The sequence below is a fragment of the Colias croceus genome, chromosome 24, assembly GCF_905220415.1.
Source record: "Colias croceus chromosome 24, ilColCroc2.1".
Lineage (NCBI taxonomy): Eukaryota > Metazoa > Arthropoda > Insecta > Lepidoptera > Pieridae > Colias > Colias croceus.
This window is the reverse complement of record NC_059560.1, coordinates 16,425-31,298: the sequence shown is the minus strand read 5'-3', so window position 1 is coordinate 31,298 and position 14,874 is coordinate 16,425. Positions and strand designations below refer to the sequence as shown.

Genomic DNA, 14,874 nt, shown 5'->3' with positions numbered 1-14,874 from the left:
CCATTTGTTTTACTTATATACAAATAATGTAATCGTAAGGCGTAAGTTAATTGGCAATATCATTACGTAACAGACTAAAATTATAATTATTGTCGCTCAAACATTATAAAAAATGGGAGATTCTTTAATGCTTGTCAATTTAACACATCTAAAGTTAGTTCCAGAATACTTGATGTATAATACTATATTATATAAATAGTATTATGTAATATATTATTAAAAAAATAAAAATTACATGATAAAGATCACATTTTAAAATCCCCTCAAGAAAAAATTATGTGTACAAATTGTCATTATGGCTGGATTAAGATTCTATCAATGAATAACCAATTTGAATATTTTTATAAATATAGCATTCAAATGCGTTATTCAAGGAAATTTTTTAAAGAATAAAAAAAAATCGATCTTTGGGTACAGTTTGATTCAAAATTAATGGCGCGGGCGGTTTGGAAGTTAGGTGTAGGTGAGAGTGCGGGTGCGCACGGGTCCCTTAACTTAACTTAACTTATATCTAAAATTGTTTTCTGCGCATCGGATCGTACGATGTTCCGAGCCGCCATTAAGTTTGAATCGTACTATATCAATCTGCAATTATAACCGAAAGCACAGAATGCATACTGGCCGATTAAGGAAAGCTGGCATCTTCACAGTACTCACACTTATGCAATTTTACTATACAGTATATTCAAAAATAAATACGATTCTAGTTTAAGAGTAGACTTGAATTGTAAAATGGGTGCGTTGTAGATAATAATATCAAAGCTCTCATAATTTATATGTAAAATTACAATTTAAAAGTAGCTCAATCGATGAACTTAATTATTTATTCTCATAATCAATTGTAAAATAGTATTGATAATCATTCAATTATCAAATAATAACACTGGTCTGCAAAAAAATTTTTTTTCGCGCTCCTTCTTATTTTTGCACAAGATTATTATAGAAGTGATACTTCTGAACAGAAATTAAGTTTTAAAAAATTTGTATCACGTCTAGATTTTTTGTAGTTTAATTAGAAAGAAACCCATTTTTTGTTCTAAGAATACATCGTTATTTTAATAATTAGGTTTGAATATTACAAATAATGTCAAGAAAACTATTAAAAACTAGCTTCCGCCCGCGACTCCGTCCGCGCGGATGTCGGTCTTCGCGTGGATGGTTAATTTCTCCATTTTGAGTACCTAACTCTGACAATGACATCTTATAAATATCTATTGGACCCAAATACGGCTAGGCTTATAATAATACGCAACATGTGTTCGCGGTTCTACAGAACAACGTCTATGGATAAAACTGAAAAATTAAGATAAATTTTTTCTACGTATTTTTCCAGGATAAAAAGTATCCTATTTTACGCCCAGGATAATAAGGTATAATTATACCAAGTTTCATCGAAATCGAACCGTTAGTTTTCACGTGATGCCTTCACATACAGACAGACAGACAGACAGACAGACAGACAGACAAAAATTTTTTTAATCACATATTTGGGTTTGGTATCGATCCAGTAACACCCCCTGGTATTTATTTTTTCAATATTTTCAATGTACAGAATTGACCCTTCTACAGATTTATTATATGTATAGACTATAAGATAATATAATTACACATTATATACATTGTTTCAATTAGTAGTTTTCTTTTCTTTTAATATTTTATAAGGAGTTTCGCGACGAATCGATCAAGTAAAATCATCAATCTTTGCTGCCAACTTATTATCTATATTTTACTATATTTTCAGTTAGCTTTTCCGTATCTCCTCTCAAACTTCTGGTGAAATGTTTCATAGTGGTCACCGGATACTCTTTTTACAGCTTTAGTCTGCTTAATTTCATAATTTAATTCTTATCTAGGCTCCCGCATTTGCATTCCCTAGAGACCACACTAAAGACTCGCGCTTTCGATGTTGCGTCGTTTAAAAATTCATAACACGTGATACAATTTTGCTTTATGGTTGAAATTATTTACAAATTTTCATCAATATATCAGTACAATATAAAAATTTTACCAAATTATTAGGATAAAATCATCAACCGTCACCTTAAAACTTTACTTTGAACTGAGCGCAGCGGAGTCATGATGAGAACTACGGAAGCCCATAAATTCCCTTCAAATTAGTGTAAAAATAATGTCTTCAGTAGATATAGTTCTAGTTTTATAAATTCAAGTCATTTTTGTGATGAAAAATATCATAAAGACCGAATAAAATAGCATTATTGCAAGAGAGACTACTAAACAATACAGAATTTTGAGGTATTTAAAAACGACAATAAAAAAAAATTTAGACGTGATACAAAAAAACTGAAAGCAGATCTAGATTCAGCATGTTAAGATCTCCATGTTTATCATATTTTTATTCAAAGGAGGATTTCTTTGCAGACCAGTGTAATTAAATTTAATATCATATTCAAAATAACGATATAAACAATACAAATAACACATGCGCTCACTCCCAATACAATACAATCGAAACCCTAGCACGTAAGAGATAAGGTTACATTACAATAAAAGCTGTATTGTTCAGCTATGTGTGAAAATTTTAACTACCGGCGTTTAAATTTTGTTTACAAAACATATGTGGCTTATAGTTATACCTAAATATGTGAAAATGATGACAGCGCAAGATGCGACTTGCGAGCGTGCGTTGTGTTACAATTTTATTTCATACAATAAACCAGTTGATATCTAGCGTCCGAGCGTTTCACTTGTCTCCTTTATTCACGCAACTTAACATTGGTGACCCCGACGTGATCTCAGCCCGATACGATACGTGAAGTGACGTGGCGTGAGAAGTGATATCAACTCGCTATGTTTCCCATGTCAGGAAAACAAGTCGCAGCACCAGCTACGGAACCGACGCCAACACCAGAAAAACGAGATTCAGATAGAGACGCTACATATAAGATGGAGGAAGGACAAGGAGAATTAGCCGCAATCAGCGTCGGTTCTCGCATACCAGAGTTTTGGACTGCAATGCCGAGACTGTGGTTTTTCCAACTAGAAACCATAGTACGCCCGCAAAAGTTAGGAGACGCAGCGAAATACGACCTTGTTATCACCAAATTAGGATGCGAAACACTGCAGCAAATCAGTGATATCTGTTTTTCACCACCTGAAAACAACAAGTACGATGCTATAAAGGAGCGGCTCTTGCAAGTGTATGAAGAAAGTGCAGACAGACAGTTCCAGAAACTAGTAAGTGAAATGGATTTGGGCTCACAAAAACCGTCACATTTACTACGGCGCATGAAGGAACTTGGCCGAAATACCCAAGTTTCTGATAAAACCATCCATAGTTTATGGCTCTCAAGGTTACCATCTTCAGTACGAGCTGTCTTAACCGTGAGTCAAGATCAGACGCTAGACAATCTCGCGAACATGGCGGATAAAATATTGGAAAATATGAAGGGAGAACAGATTGCTGAAGTCCATAGTTCCAGTAGTCAACACCAGTTTCCAGTCAGCGATTTGGTTACTCAGATGCACAAAATGAATTTGGAAATTGCATCACTGCGCGAGGAGGTGAAGGACAGGCGACAACAATACCACCGCAGCCGTTTTCGAGGGTATGGCCGTGGACGAGGAGGATTTCGAGGAAGAGCGCGTTCCAGATCATCGTCAAGACCACGCATGACTCCAGAACATCCAAACTGGTTGTGCAGATACCACTTTCGTTTTCGTGAGCGAGCTCGAGCCTGTGAAAAGCCGTGTGCCTGGAAAGCGCCATCTCGGTCATCTTCACCGGAAAACTAAGTGCGGTACGGATATCGGCGGTGGATCACGTACCTAACAAGAATCACCGTCTTAGTGTATTCGATAAGGAGACCGGAATGACATTTTTAGTGGACACAGGTGCAAATATTTCGGTGGTACCAGTAACACGTAAGCAGAAGCTGTCCGGTGAGTGTTCTAATTATAAACTTTTTGCCGCGAATAATAGCGAAATTAAAACTTATGGTGTAAAAACAATACATTTAAATTTAAATTTAAGAAGGTCTTATCGATGGACATTTGTAATTGCAGACGTAAGCCAACCTATATTAGGAGCGGATTTTTTAGAGTTTCATAATTTATTAGTAGATTTAAGAAATAAGAAACTTGTTGACAGGGTAACTAACTTGAATGTTGTTTGTTCTATAACTAATTCGTCGCAGGCACCAATATGTACGATTATGGATACACACCCGCTTTATAATTTGTTGAAAGAATTTCCTAATATAACAAAACCAGTTTCGTTTAAGGAAACACCTACTCATGCCATTTATCATCATATTGAAACCACTGGTCCACCAGTTTACGCGCGGGCGCGGCCATTGCCGCCAGATAGGTATAGAAGGGTTAAAGAGGAGTTCCAGGTAATGCAAGAGATGGGCATATGCAGGCCATCGAAAAGTCCTTGGGCTAGTCCGTTGCACATAGTACCTAAAAAAGGAGGCGAGATAAGACCAGTAGGTGATTATAGGAGGCTAAACGCTGTTACTATTCCTGATAGATACCCTATTCCGAGACTAAGGGATTTTACTTACCTGTTAGCAAATAAAAAGATATTTTCGCGGATAGACATAAATAGAGCTTATCTTATTTTATTAATATAAAGTAAAATTATTTTCAAAATGGGTAAAAGTTACAGTAAGAACGAAGAAATAATTATAGCTCAAAATGGAGCTAATCAATTGGACTTTAATAATATCGAAAGACACATGAAGAATCATTATTACTTATCTGTTACAGTTCTATTGTTAATTATAATTATTTTATGTTATTTGTGTTGCGGTAAATGTACTGGGAGAGTAAAGAAATGTTTTAGAAAGGAGATGGATAATGTTATTCAGAAACGAATGCAGCAAGTTTAAATAGGTATGTAATTTATAAACATAAAATATGTTATATTATGTTCCTAGCTTATTTAAAATGTTTGTAACTAGATAAACTAAATGGTAATGTTTTTGTTTTAGGTTTTTATATATTGTATTGTATAATTTTAACTATTGTTACACATTTTTTTTAAAAAAGGGGGGGAATGTTGTGGCGACACGTACTTATAGTTATACCTAAATATGTGAAAATGATGACAGCGCAAGATGCGACTTGCGAGCGTGCGTTGTGTTACAATTTTATTTCATACAATAAACCAGTTGATATCTAGCGTCCGAGCGTTTCACTTGTCTCCTTTATTCACGCAACTTAACACATATCAAAATTATTCCATAATTTAACCTAGGTAAAGTAAAAAAATATTCTAATCCGCGTGCCGCGAAGTAGTTATCTCGTCGAATATAGTTAGTAGTGTACCTAACGTCTTTGTTTAAATTACATCACCCTGTATTTATAAGCAATTGCAAAATAAAAACAATAATTGTCCCCTTAACTCTCATATAAGCTAGTCTGCGCGCGAGAGAAACTGGCAGACTTCATGATGCGTATGCAGTATGACGTCACGCCGCGCGCGACTTCATAGACACTACACAATACGTGGAATGTGTTTACGTTCCAGCTCTTCTTAATCGGCCAATAATAGTAGCTAACGCTACAGAACTGACACTCTCCGCCTCCCGCCAAATGTAAACACTTACGTCACCCCGCACGATCACGAGTAATATGGCTGGCGCTTACCGCAAGGATGATGATTACGCTTGACAACATGTTAGTTATAATGTTTACAAAAGCAATAATTTATGAAATGTACTAAGTAGATGTGTGATGTGATGAATGTGTTAGTGAATAGTGATATGGGTATCTAAACGTAGTTTCTAAATGTACTGTACCGTACTGTAATGTACTGTACCGCGTGCAAAACTCGCGAGTCGCGGACATGCTATGTTTTTGTTTGAATAGAATGTACCAACTCGTACTCGTCTTGGAAATTTGGTCAGGCGTCGACCCGGCAAGGCGAAAGTTCATATTATTATCCTCGTAATCGATTTATTTATATTCCTAAAAAATTTCAAATTAGTTTAATATTTTACTTTGATATAATTAAGCGATCAATTGTATTCGATTTCAAGTTTCAAATATAGCTAAACACAGCCCGCTTCAAATCCGCTTTAGTCATTAATTTCCAAAATTTAAATATTCGAACATTTTACTCCGGTCAAGTTTTCGAATGTGGATCGCGGGGCGCGTCGGTCAGGCGAGCGGCAGGTCGGTGCCCAGCCGCAGCAGCGGCAGCGTCAGCGCTGCGCCCACCACCGCGCGCTCGTACGAGCCGCGACACTCCCACCTGCACACACACGCACGTCAGCGCCGCTCTGCGCACACACACACACACACACACGCGCGCGTATTAGTCAGTTCTTTAAAGAAACGAATCTTCAATGGCGGCGCTTATCATTCCCTCTCGCTCACACACGGCCGTACGGTATGCAAAAAAAATAGGGTAAAGTAAAATGTATTTAATTTTCCCTGTTAAAATTTTTGGAAGTGTACAAATATAACCCTCGAATTTAAGGTTTTTGTGGGGGGGAGGGGTGGGGGGAGTGGTGCGAATCCCTCCTCCAAAGTGGGGGGGTGAGGAGTCAGTTTCTGAGATATTGGAGTTTAAAGTTTTGAGAATTGCCTTGAAATTGCAAAAAAAAATATGGACAAGAAATAATATGAACTTTTCACAGAAATACCACCAAGTTTCAAATCGTGGGTAATTATTATTGTACCGGCGAGCCTAATTTTTTTTTTAGTTTGTAACATTTTCGCCATTTTTCAGATGGTAATTGGTAACCCGTAAAAAATAGTAAAACATCGTGAGGAAACCGACATGTCGAAGAATCAAAAATTTGACGACATGTGTCCATTCCCACTTGTATAGTCCCAGCAGTGGGTACTTATATGGGCTGATGATGACGATGAATCTCAAACAAAGAAATAAAGAAATATTTAAAGAAATGTATTGCTCAAAATTATAATTTTCAAATTTGACTACCTGTCGACCCCTATGCGCAACCCGATCATAGATTTAGAATGACAATTATGTATTTGCTATAGTAAATAATATTTTCTTTAATATATATATTCTTTGGGGAATGTTGTTCAGTTTATGGGCTAATTACGAGACTACGAGTATTAATGGGGATTTTGTTGCGTTCTGTATATGTCATTTGATAGTTCATATAAATACACAAATATCATAACAAAACAGTTTGTCAACAAACAAATTAAAATAATTAACAAAATAATAAATAAAATAATTATCAATTTACGTTATTTTTATTTTCTTTTTTGGTGATCCTACCATCTGTCAAAGTCCGCTTTGGCCGCCATTGAAGATTCGTTTCTATAGTGAACTACGTAATACCCACCCGGCCGCCTGCAGCAGGCGCTTGGCGGCGCTCTGCAGCGGGCTCACGACGCACTCGAGCGACTGCAGGCCCGCGCCGGCGCCCAGCTGCCGCGCGCTGCTCACGAGCGCCGCGCCCGCGCCGCGCCTCTGCCACCTGCAACCGCGCAGATTTCGTTTCAGAACGACTTTGCGTCGCGTCGCCTCGAACGAGCGATAAAATATTTCAGCGAGAACTTTCTTACTGAACGTCGACGGCCAGCGAGTGCAGCCATCCGCTCCGCATCGACCCCCAAAATTCCGACACACTCGCAGTCCCCACTATCTGTGGAACAATTTATTGGAACGGAATCAATAATAATATGTATCTACCTACAATCAACATGCTAAGTTCTATATTAAATTATTTTATGTATTTTTTTGAATGTAACCTAACCTAACAATGTACAATGCAGAATATAAATAAAGTTGAGACGCACATGTGTGTACATGTAGCCTCGGCTCTCGTCGTGGCGGCCGTCGTTCAGGCGCAGGCGGATGGGCACGGCGCCGGCCGGCGGCAGCAGCGCGCCGCGGGCTTCCACCACCACGCCGAACATTTCTCCATGTATACTCTGTGTTTCATTTATTCAATATAATACAAAAAAATTTATAACCAGCATAATGAAGTTACTTGACTTGTGAGTCTTTGTGTCTAACAAATTTTTGATGTTTTAATAGTGAAAGTAACAATTGAGTTTTAGAGACACAAACCCAAAGATATCAAGAGCCCATGAATATTAATAATTACAGGTAGATGTACAGTAATCCAAAATTAATAATGCACATGCAAATCTTCGCTTGTTGTTTTTCCGAAGACCCTCGAATCATTGAATCGTAAGAGCCCTAAACAACGAACTTGCATTTTACACCTTGTTCAAAAGAAATAGAAGTCAATTCACAGTCATACACAATCAAAAACAAATCGGGCGGTAGGTGACGGTAGCTTGTCAGTCAAAAAACTCAAAAATCCGTCAGTTGTCTTTAATTAATATTGGTGGTGGTTTGGAGTACTGTAATGTGCCTTCATCCAGGTTCAGCTGTACCAACTGCATGGTCAAGATACTGGACACTCCATTTTTTGATGAATGCAAAGATGAATTCTTTGATATTTGATTATGGAGGAAGGTGGAATTCCTCCATCGAAAAGGGAGAATCATCAACCAGTCTACTTGACTGGCTGGCCATTGAGGCCCTGATGAATGATGTCGGAAAGTTTTTATATGATGTGTAGCTAAAACACTTTCACTTGCACGATTCAGTGAGGTGCACCCATATAGTTATTTTTGATACATAATAATTTTAATAATAATAAGTTCTAGCTGCAAATAACAGTGACACAAAAAACATAATCTTTGTAACCAGCCAATAATTATAGATTCTTATTTCAATACGTTGCCACCAAGACAACATACTTAGGTGATGCAGTACCATGATTTATGTGTATTCTATAACATGAGAAGAACAGCATATTATTCTGTTATTAATTATTTTGTTCAAAAACTATTGAAATTATTAAAATGCTCAGCGCTATACTTACTGCTTTAAAATATTATAAATTGTAGCCTAAAAGCATTCCTTGTTTTTTATGTGAAAGAAAAATTTTCAAACTACCTGAGCATGTTTGTGTGCCAGAGTGTACTGTTGAAGCAGAACAGCAGCAGAGACCACGGCGACCACCGCCGGCACCAGCAGCAAGCAGCCGCGAGCTGACACACCGCAAAATATGAACAGCACTGCACCACTCAGCACACAACACTCTAGTGTCAACTGCACATTATGTTGATCATTCTTATTCCAATACATATTAATTATCCAATAACATACATCAGAAAGCAACATTATATTGTCACACAGGCATGAGGCAGTATAGAAATAACCTGTTTAGATGGACTATTGGATCAAATACATATTGTATTATAATAGTAAAGTACTTAGTACTTTTAATAAATAAAATTAACCAGTGCAAAGTATATACTATACATTACCATATTATAGGTATCATTAACATTATGATCTTGTATATCTTTAATAATACATACCTCTTGAAAAAAAAAGAAGAAAAAGGTGTCTATAAAACCCGTGGAATAAGCATTTCGTACGATTTCTTGACGCTTCTGCATATCTCCTGGCATCGAAGGCCTCACTATTAATTCACACGACATTCTGCTATATACCTTATTAATTATAAACACTATAATATTTAAGTATGATTTCTGATAACGACTCTAGCAGCGAATTTTGTCTTGGGTATATATAATTTAATGGATTGAATAATATAGAAGAAATAATTGCTTAATTACTATCTGTATCCAAGAAATTTTATCTCATATTCATGTAAATAATTATACAACTTCAATAGTTAGTAAGTAGAAGACTGTAGAAGACTTGCAATCGTTTAGCGTTTTATTTTGAATCAAGGAATATACTACTCTCTACTTTTGAATACTTGCCATAATACTTGCTCTGTGATTTTGAAGATGAAGAATGAAGTCCGCTGTCCGACTGTCCGAAGAAACTGAAGTTAGAAGACGTCTGACGTAATAAGTTCAAGTGTCAAAGTCAAACACGTCAAAGTAGACAGCTGTGAGCCGATCTCTGAGGATCAAGCCGATCGCGATGGATGCAGTGTGATCACAAGTGTGATCTTCATTTTAAATAAAAACGGGCCAAGTGCGAGTCGGACTCGCGCACCGAGGGCTCCGTGTGGCTCCGAACCTCAGAACAAACCTATTTTTTATTATGTTGTAATTCATGTTTTTAGCAATTCTTCTCAACCTCACTAACCATGAAAATGACACCCATGACGAAAAGATGTAAAATTTTCGTCGGCGCCATCTTGGATTTTAGTTTTTACCTCATATTGTTTAATACTTAATAGCTACCCCAAAAAACGTGAAAATGACACAATATGTGACGAAAAGATGTAAAATTTTCGTCGGCGCCATCTTGGATTTTGATTTTGACCTTTATTTAGTTTAAAGTTACCACAAAAACCATGGAAATGACACCCATGACGAAAAGATGTAAAATTTTCGTCAGCGCCATCTTGGATTGTTTTTATGACCCCATATTTGACATACTCATACAGATCGATTAACATTTTAATAGTCTTCCTACTAGTCTACTTCAAAACTTTGCCACTATTCCTACCCATCCAAATCCTAATCTTACTAAGAACTGCTTTACCCCACCAATCTATTCAACAACCCTTATAAAAGAGGATCTAAGGCAAGGTAATTTTTAAAACATTAATCAATATTTCATTTTATAGGGTACAGTCCCCAAGTGAAATAAAACTCATTTCCGTGGGACTCACCTCCGTCATACGGACTACTAGCCCTAGCCAAGTGGCTTTCTGTTAGCGTAGCGTTCAATAGAATAGACTACGAATGTATGAGATTGACGTAAGCTGTAGATAAACGTATCTATACGAATTGAAACTGGTAATATATCTTATTAACTTGCAAACGAGACAAAGTAAAAGTATCGAAAATCTTGATTTTAACTGTTTTATTTGTACACTACAAATGAAACTCTACTAACGCAATATTAAGGATTTTTATTGTATTCATCAGAAATAAATTAACATTAGAAAGAAGCACTTAAAAGAAAAATACTGCTCTTTATTAGTTCTATTCGTAATACTGTACCTGTATTTTAAACAGGGTAGTTAACTTGGCAACAAATATTGAATTATTTAAACAGTTATGGGAACTTGGCTACAAATATTAAGTTATTTTAAGATGGCAGTTAACTTGGCAACGAATATAGAGTTATTTTAACAGGGTAGTTAACTAACTTGGCAACAAATATTGACTTATTTAAACAGTTATGGGAACTTGGCAACAAATATTAAGTTATTTGAACAGGGTAGTTAACTTGGCAACAAATATTGAATTATTTAAACAGTTATGGGAACTTGGCTACAAATATTAAGTTATTTTAAGATGGCAGTTAACTTGGCAACGAATATAGAGTTATTTTAACAGGTTAGTTAACTTGGCAACAAATATTGACTTATTTAAACAGTTATGGGAACTTGGCAACGAATATTAAGTTATTTGAACAGGGTAGTTAACTTGGCAACGAATATAGAGTTATTTTAACAGGGTAGTTAACTTGGCAACAAATATTGACTTATTTAAACAGTTATGGGAACTTGGCAACAAATATTAAGTTATTTGAACAGGGTAGTTAACTTGGCAACAAATATTGAATTATTTAAACAGTTATGGGAACTTGGCTACAAATATTAAGTTATTTTAAGATGGCAGTTAACTTGGCAACGAATATAGAGTTATTTTAACAGGGTAGTTAACTAACTTGGCAACAAATATTGACTTATTTAAACAGTTATGGGAACTTGGCAACAAATATTAAGTTATTTGAACAGGGTAGTTAACTTGGCAACAAATATTGAATTATTTAAACAGTTATGGGAACTTGGCTACAAATATTAAGTTATTTTAAGATGGCAGTTAACTTGGCAACGAATATAGAGTTATTTTAACAGGTTAGTTAACTTGGCAACAAATATTGACTTATTTAAACAGTTATGGGAACTTGGCAACAAATATTAAGTTATTTGAACAGGGTAGTTAGGTTTTTTTTTTTTTAAAGCACCCGCCATCTCATACTTCGCTCTGGAATATAGTCCAGAGGTGTTTTTTATTCTTTTAATCAAATACCACAAATTTTTTATTAACAAATTAAGCCTAAATTAAAAATACAATGATTACAAATACAAAATGAAATACAAAATATTAACAATGTCCGGTAAAATTATTTAAAATTAATATTAAAATACAATAATAAAAGATACATTTAAAACAAAATATTACAGTTAAACATTACAATTAAATAAGACAATATAAATTAATACGGCACAACAATTACTTAACCCTAATATCACAGCAGCTTATCACAATTTCGTTTGTTCACCACCCTCACAATTTGTTGACAAAATTTTAAAAACTTATTTCTCGTCTCGTCCCCCAGGGCCGCAGGCAGATTCTCACCCGTCATCGCGATGCCCAATTTTTGCTCAATAACATAATATCTATCTCTTGCAAAAATCGGACACTCGAGCAACAGGTGAGAAACCGTCTCGTCGACTCCGGGCTGACACAGACACGATGGATTCCCCTGCAGCTTGAATCTGTTCAAGTAAAAGGCGAATCCACCGTGTCCAGTCAGTGCTTGTGTGGTGTGGTGTGTGATGTTTATTTTCCGAACTATTTTGTATGCAGCAGCAGCGCTTGGGAAAAAGAGCTTCGTGCCTCCAGCCGTCTCCCCCACATCGTATCTCCTGTCCCATTCGCCAATCGTATCCTGTCTCAAGATACGTTTGACGAATGAAACAGGACACTGATCGTAGTCGGGTTTCCTCTTCGACCCCAGAGCGGCCTCATTGGCTAACTGGTCCACTCTTTCGTTCCCTCTTAGCCCTGCGTGCGCCTTGATCCGAACAAAGGTTAGGTTAGGTTAGGTTAGGTTTTTTTTTTTTTTATTTAAAAGCACCCGCCATCTCAGGGTGTTGTGTGCTTGTCTCTGGAATATAGTCCAGAGGTATTTGTTTGCCTTTTAATCAAATTAAAACACAATATTATTTATTAACAATTTGGGCCTTATTTAAATACAATTAAAATTACAATTACAAATTAGCAATACAAAAATAAATAAATACAAATTAACAATTTCCAATAAAAATTTAAATTGATTATAATACTGCCGCGATAACTAAGAATGCAGTAATCGCAAAATGGCGGTTTTGAGATAAACGCGGGAAAGACATTTTTACATATTTGAGGAAGATGTTTATATTTTAAAGCCCTTGAAATCTATCAATAAAATTGGAAAAAATACAAGCTTTACAAAGATAATTATCTTATATTTCATAAATTAGTATATCCATTAATAATGCGTATTATTGCGTTGAGGTTTAGCATCAGGCCATGTGAAAATCACAGGACACTAAGTCTAAATACAGTACTTGCGCTCATTACTGCATTATGTTCTAGCGCATGTTGATTACTGCGTTATTTTTTAGTATTTGATACAGGTTTTTAATGTCCGGGGCTAAGTAGATGTACACATAATATCTTCTCACTTTTACACAGATTTAAAAAAAATTCTCTACGGTTGAAACCTACTGCGGGGATATTAAAATTAAACAATTTGTAGAAGAAAATTAAGTTTTATTAAGACAACATTTATTTTAACATCAGTTAAACTGACATGTACATGACTTAAAAAACAAACAGCGCGCAGAAGCAGCACACGTGCCGCACGTCTCACTTCACCGAACGACGACGACGCAGAGATTTGCTTCAACAAAACGCAGCACTGTATCGTACGGTTACGATCTCGCGAACTTTTACCTGTGCTTTTACTACACACAAATGCAGTAATGTGGAGAACTGCGTTTCGACGTAGCAATTGGTCTACAGACACTAGAATAAAATGCTACAGTAATGGCTATTACTGCACTTTGTTTAAGGGTATCTTAACAAGAACTGCATTATTTTTTAGCACATGTTTATAAACAGTAATAAAAAGTTAGGTTAGGTTAGGTTAGGTTGGGTTGGGTTAGGTTAGGTTAGGTTGGGTTGGGTTAGGTTAGGTTGGGTTGGGTTAGGTTAGGTTAGGTTCTGCTTCGGGTGGTACTTGTGCAAAGTCGCCAGGCGGGAGCCGCAAATGGCTTGCCATTGGTGTGACAGTCCGGAGGACACGGCAGACCACACTCTCGCCGTGTGCCCCGCGTGGTCCGAGCCCCGTGCTCGCCTAGTCGCAGTCGTCGGCCCTGACCTCTCTCTGTCTTCCATAGCTCGCGCAATGGTTGGCAGCGACAGGTCGTGGCGCGCGGCTATCACATTCTGTGAAGATGTGATGTCGCAGAAGGAGGAAGCAGAGCGAGTCCGCGAGGGAGATCCCAACGCAGATCCTATTCGGCGGCGACGTCTTATTGGGCGCAGTCGCCGAGTCGCAACCGCTGTACACGGTCGCGACTTGCTTCCCTAATGATGGGTGCCGGACGGTGGAACGGGGACATAATCCATCGTCCGGTGCGGTGAGGCGGCGTGAGACGTGTTCCGTTCACGCCGCCCCCCAGGAAGGAGAAACTGGCGAACTCAAGCCAGGCCTTAATCGCGATGGGCCTATATAAAAAATAGGCTGCCGCTGAAGGGGTTGCGGAAGCGGTTCGACCAAATACCCGCGACCCTGCCAATACAGCGGAGTGACGGAACACAGTGGAGTTTAGTCGGTAGTCGCCGCATTCTGCGGTGTGAGTCCGACATAACCCAGGGCCCTTTCCCCGAGCGCTCTGGGTATGCCTAAATGCATTCTCCACTATAAAAAAAAAAAAAAAAAAAGGTTAGGTTAGGTTAGGTTAGGTTAGGTTAGGTTAGGTTAGGTTTTTTTTTTTTTTTTTTTTTTTTTTTTTTTTTTTTTTTTTTTTTTATAAAAGCACCCGCCATCTCAGGGTGTTGTGTGCTTTTCTCTGGAATATAGTCCAGAGGTGTTTTTTATTCTTTTAATCAAATAAATACCAAACAATTTTT

General features: G+C 37.1%; 2 protein-coding genes across 2 annotated transcripts; one reads left to right on the top strand and one right to left on the bottom strand.

Moving 5' to 3' along the window:
- Positions 1–2,808: 2,808 nt before the first annotated feature.
- On the top strand, positions 2,809–3,753 carry LOC123702605. Its single transcript, XM_045650364.1, has one exon. It carries the CDS (start codon positions 2,809–2,811, stop codon positions 3,751–3,753), a length of 945 nt encoding a protein of 314 aa, XP_045506320.1.
- Positions 3,754–5,195: 1,442 nt separating this feature from the next.
- On the bottom strand, positions 5,196–9,725 carry LOC123702737. Its single transcript, XM_045650525.1, has 6 exons — positions 9,352–9,725; positions 8,924–9,079; positions 7,750–7,884; positions 7,516–7,595; positions 7,293–7,427; positions 5,196–6,220 (listed from the first exon to the last, which is right to left on the bottom strand). Exons 1-6 carry the CDS (start codon positions 9,472–9,474, stop codon positions 6,127–6,129), a joined length of 723 nt encoding a protein of 240 aa, XP_045506481.1. The 5' UTR covers positions 9,475–9,725; the 3' UTR covers positions 5,196–6,126.
- Positions 9,726–14,874: the final 5,149 nt, after the last annotated feature.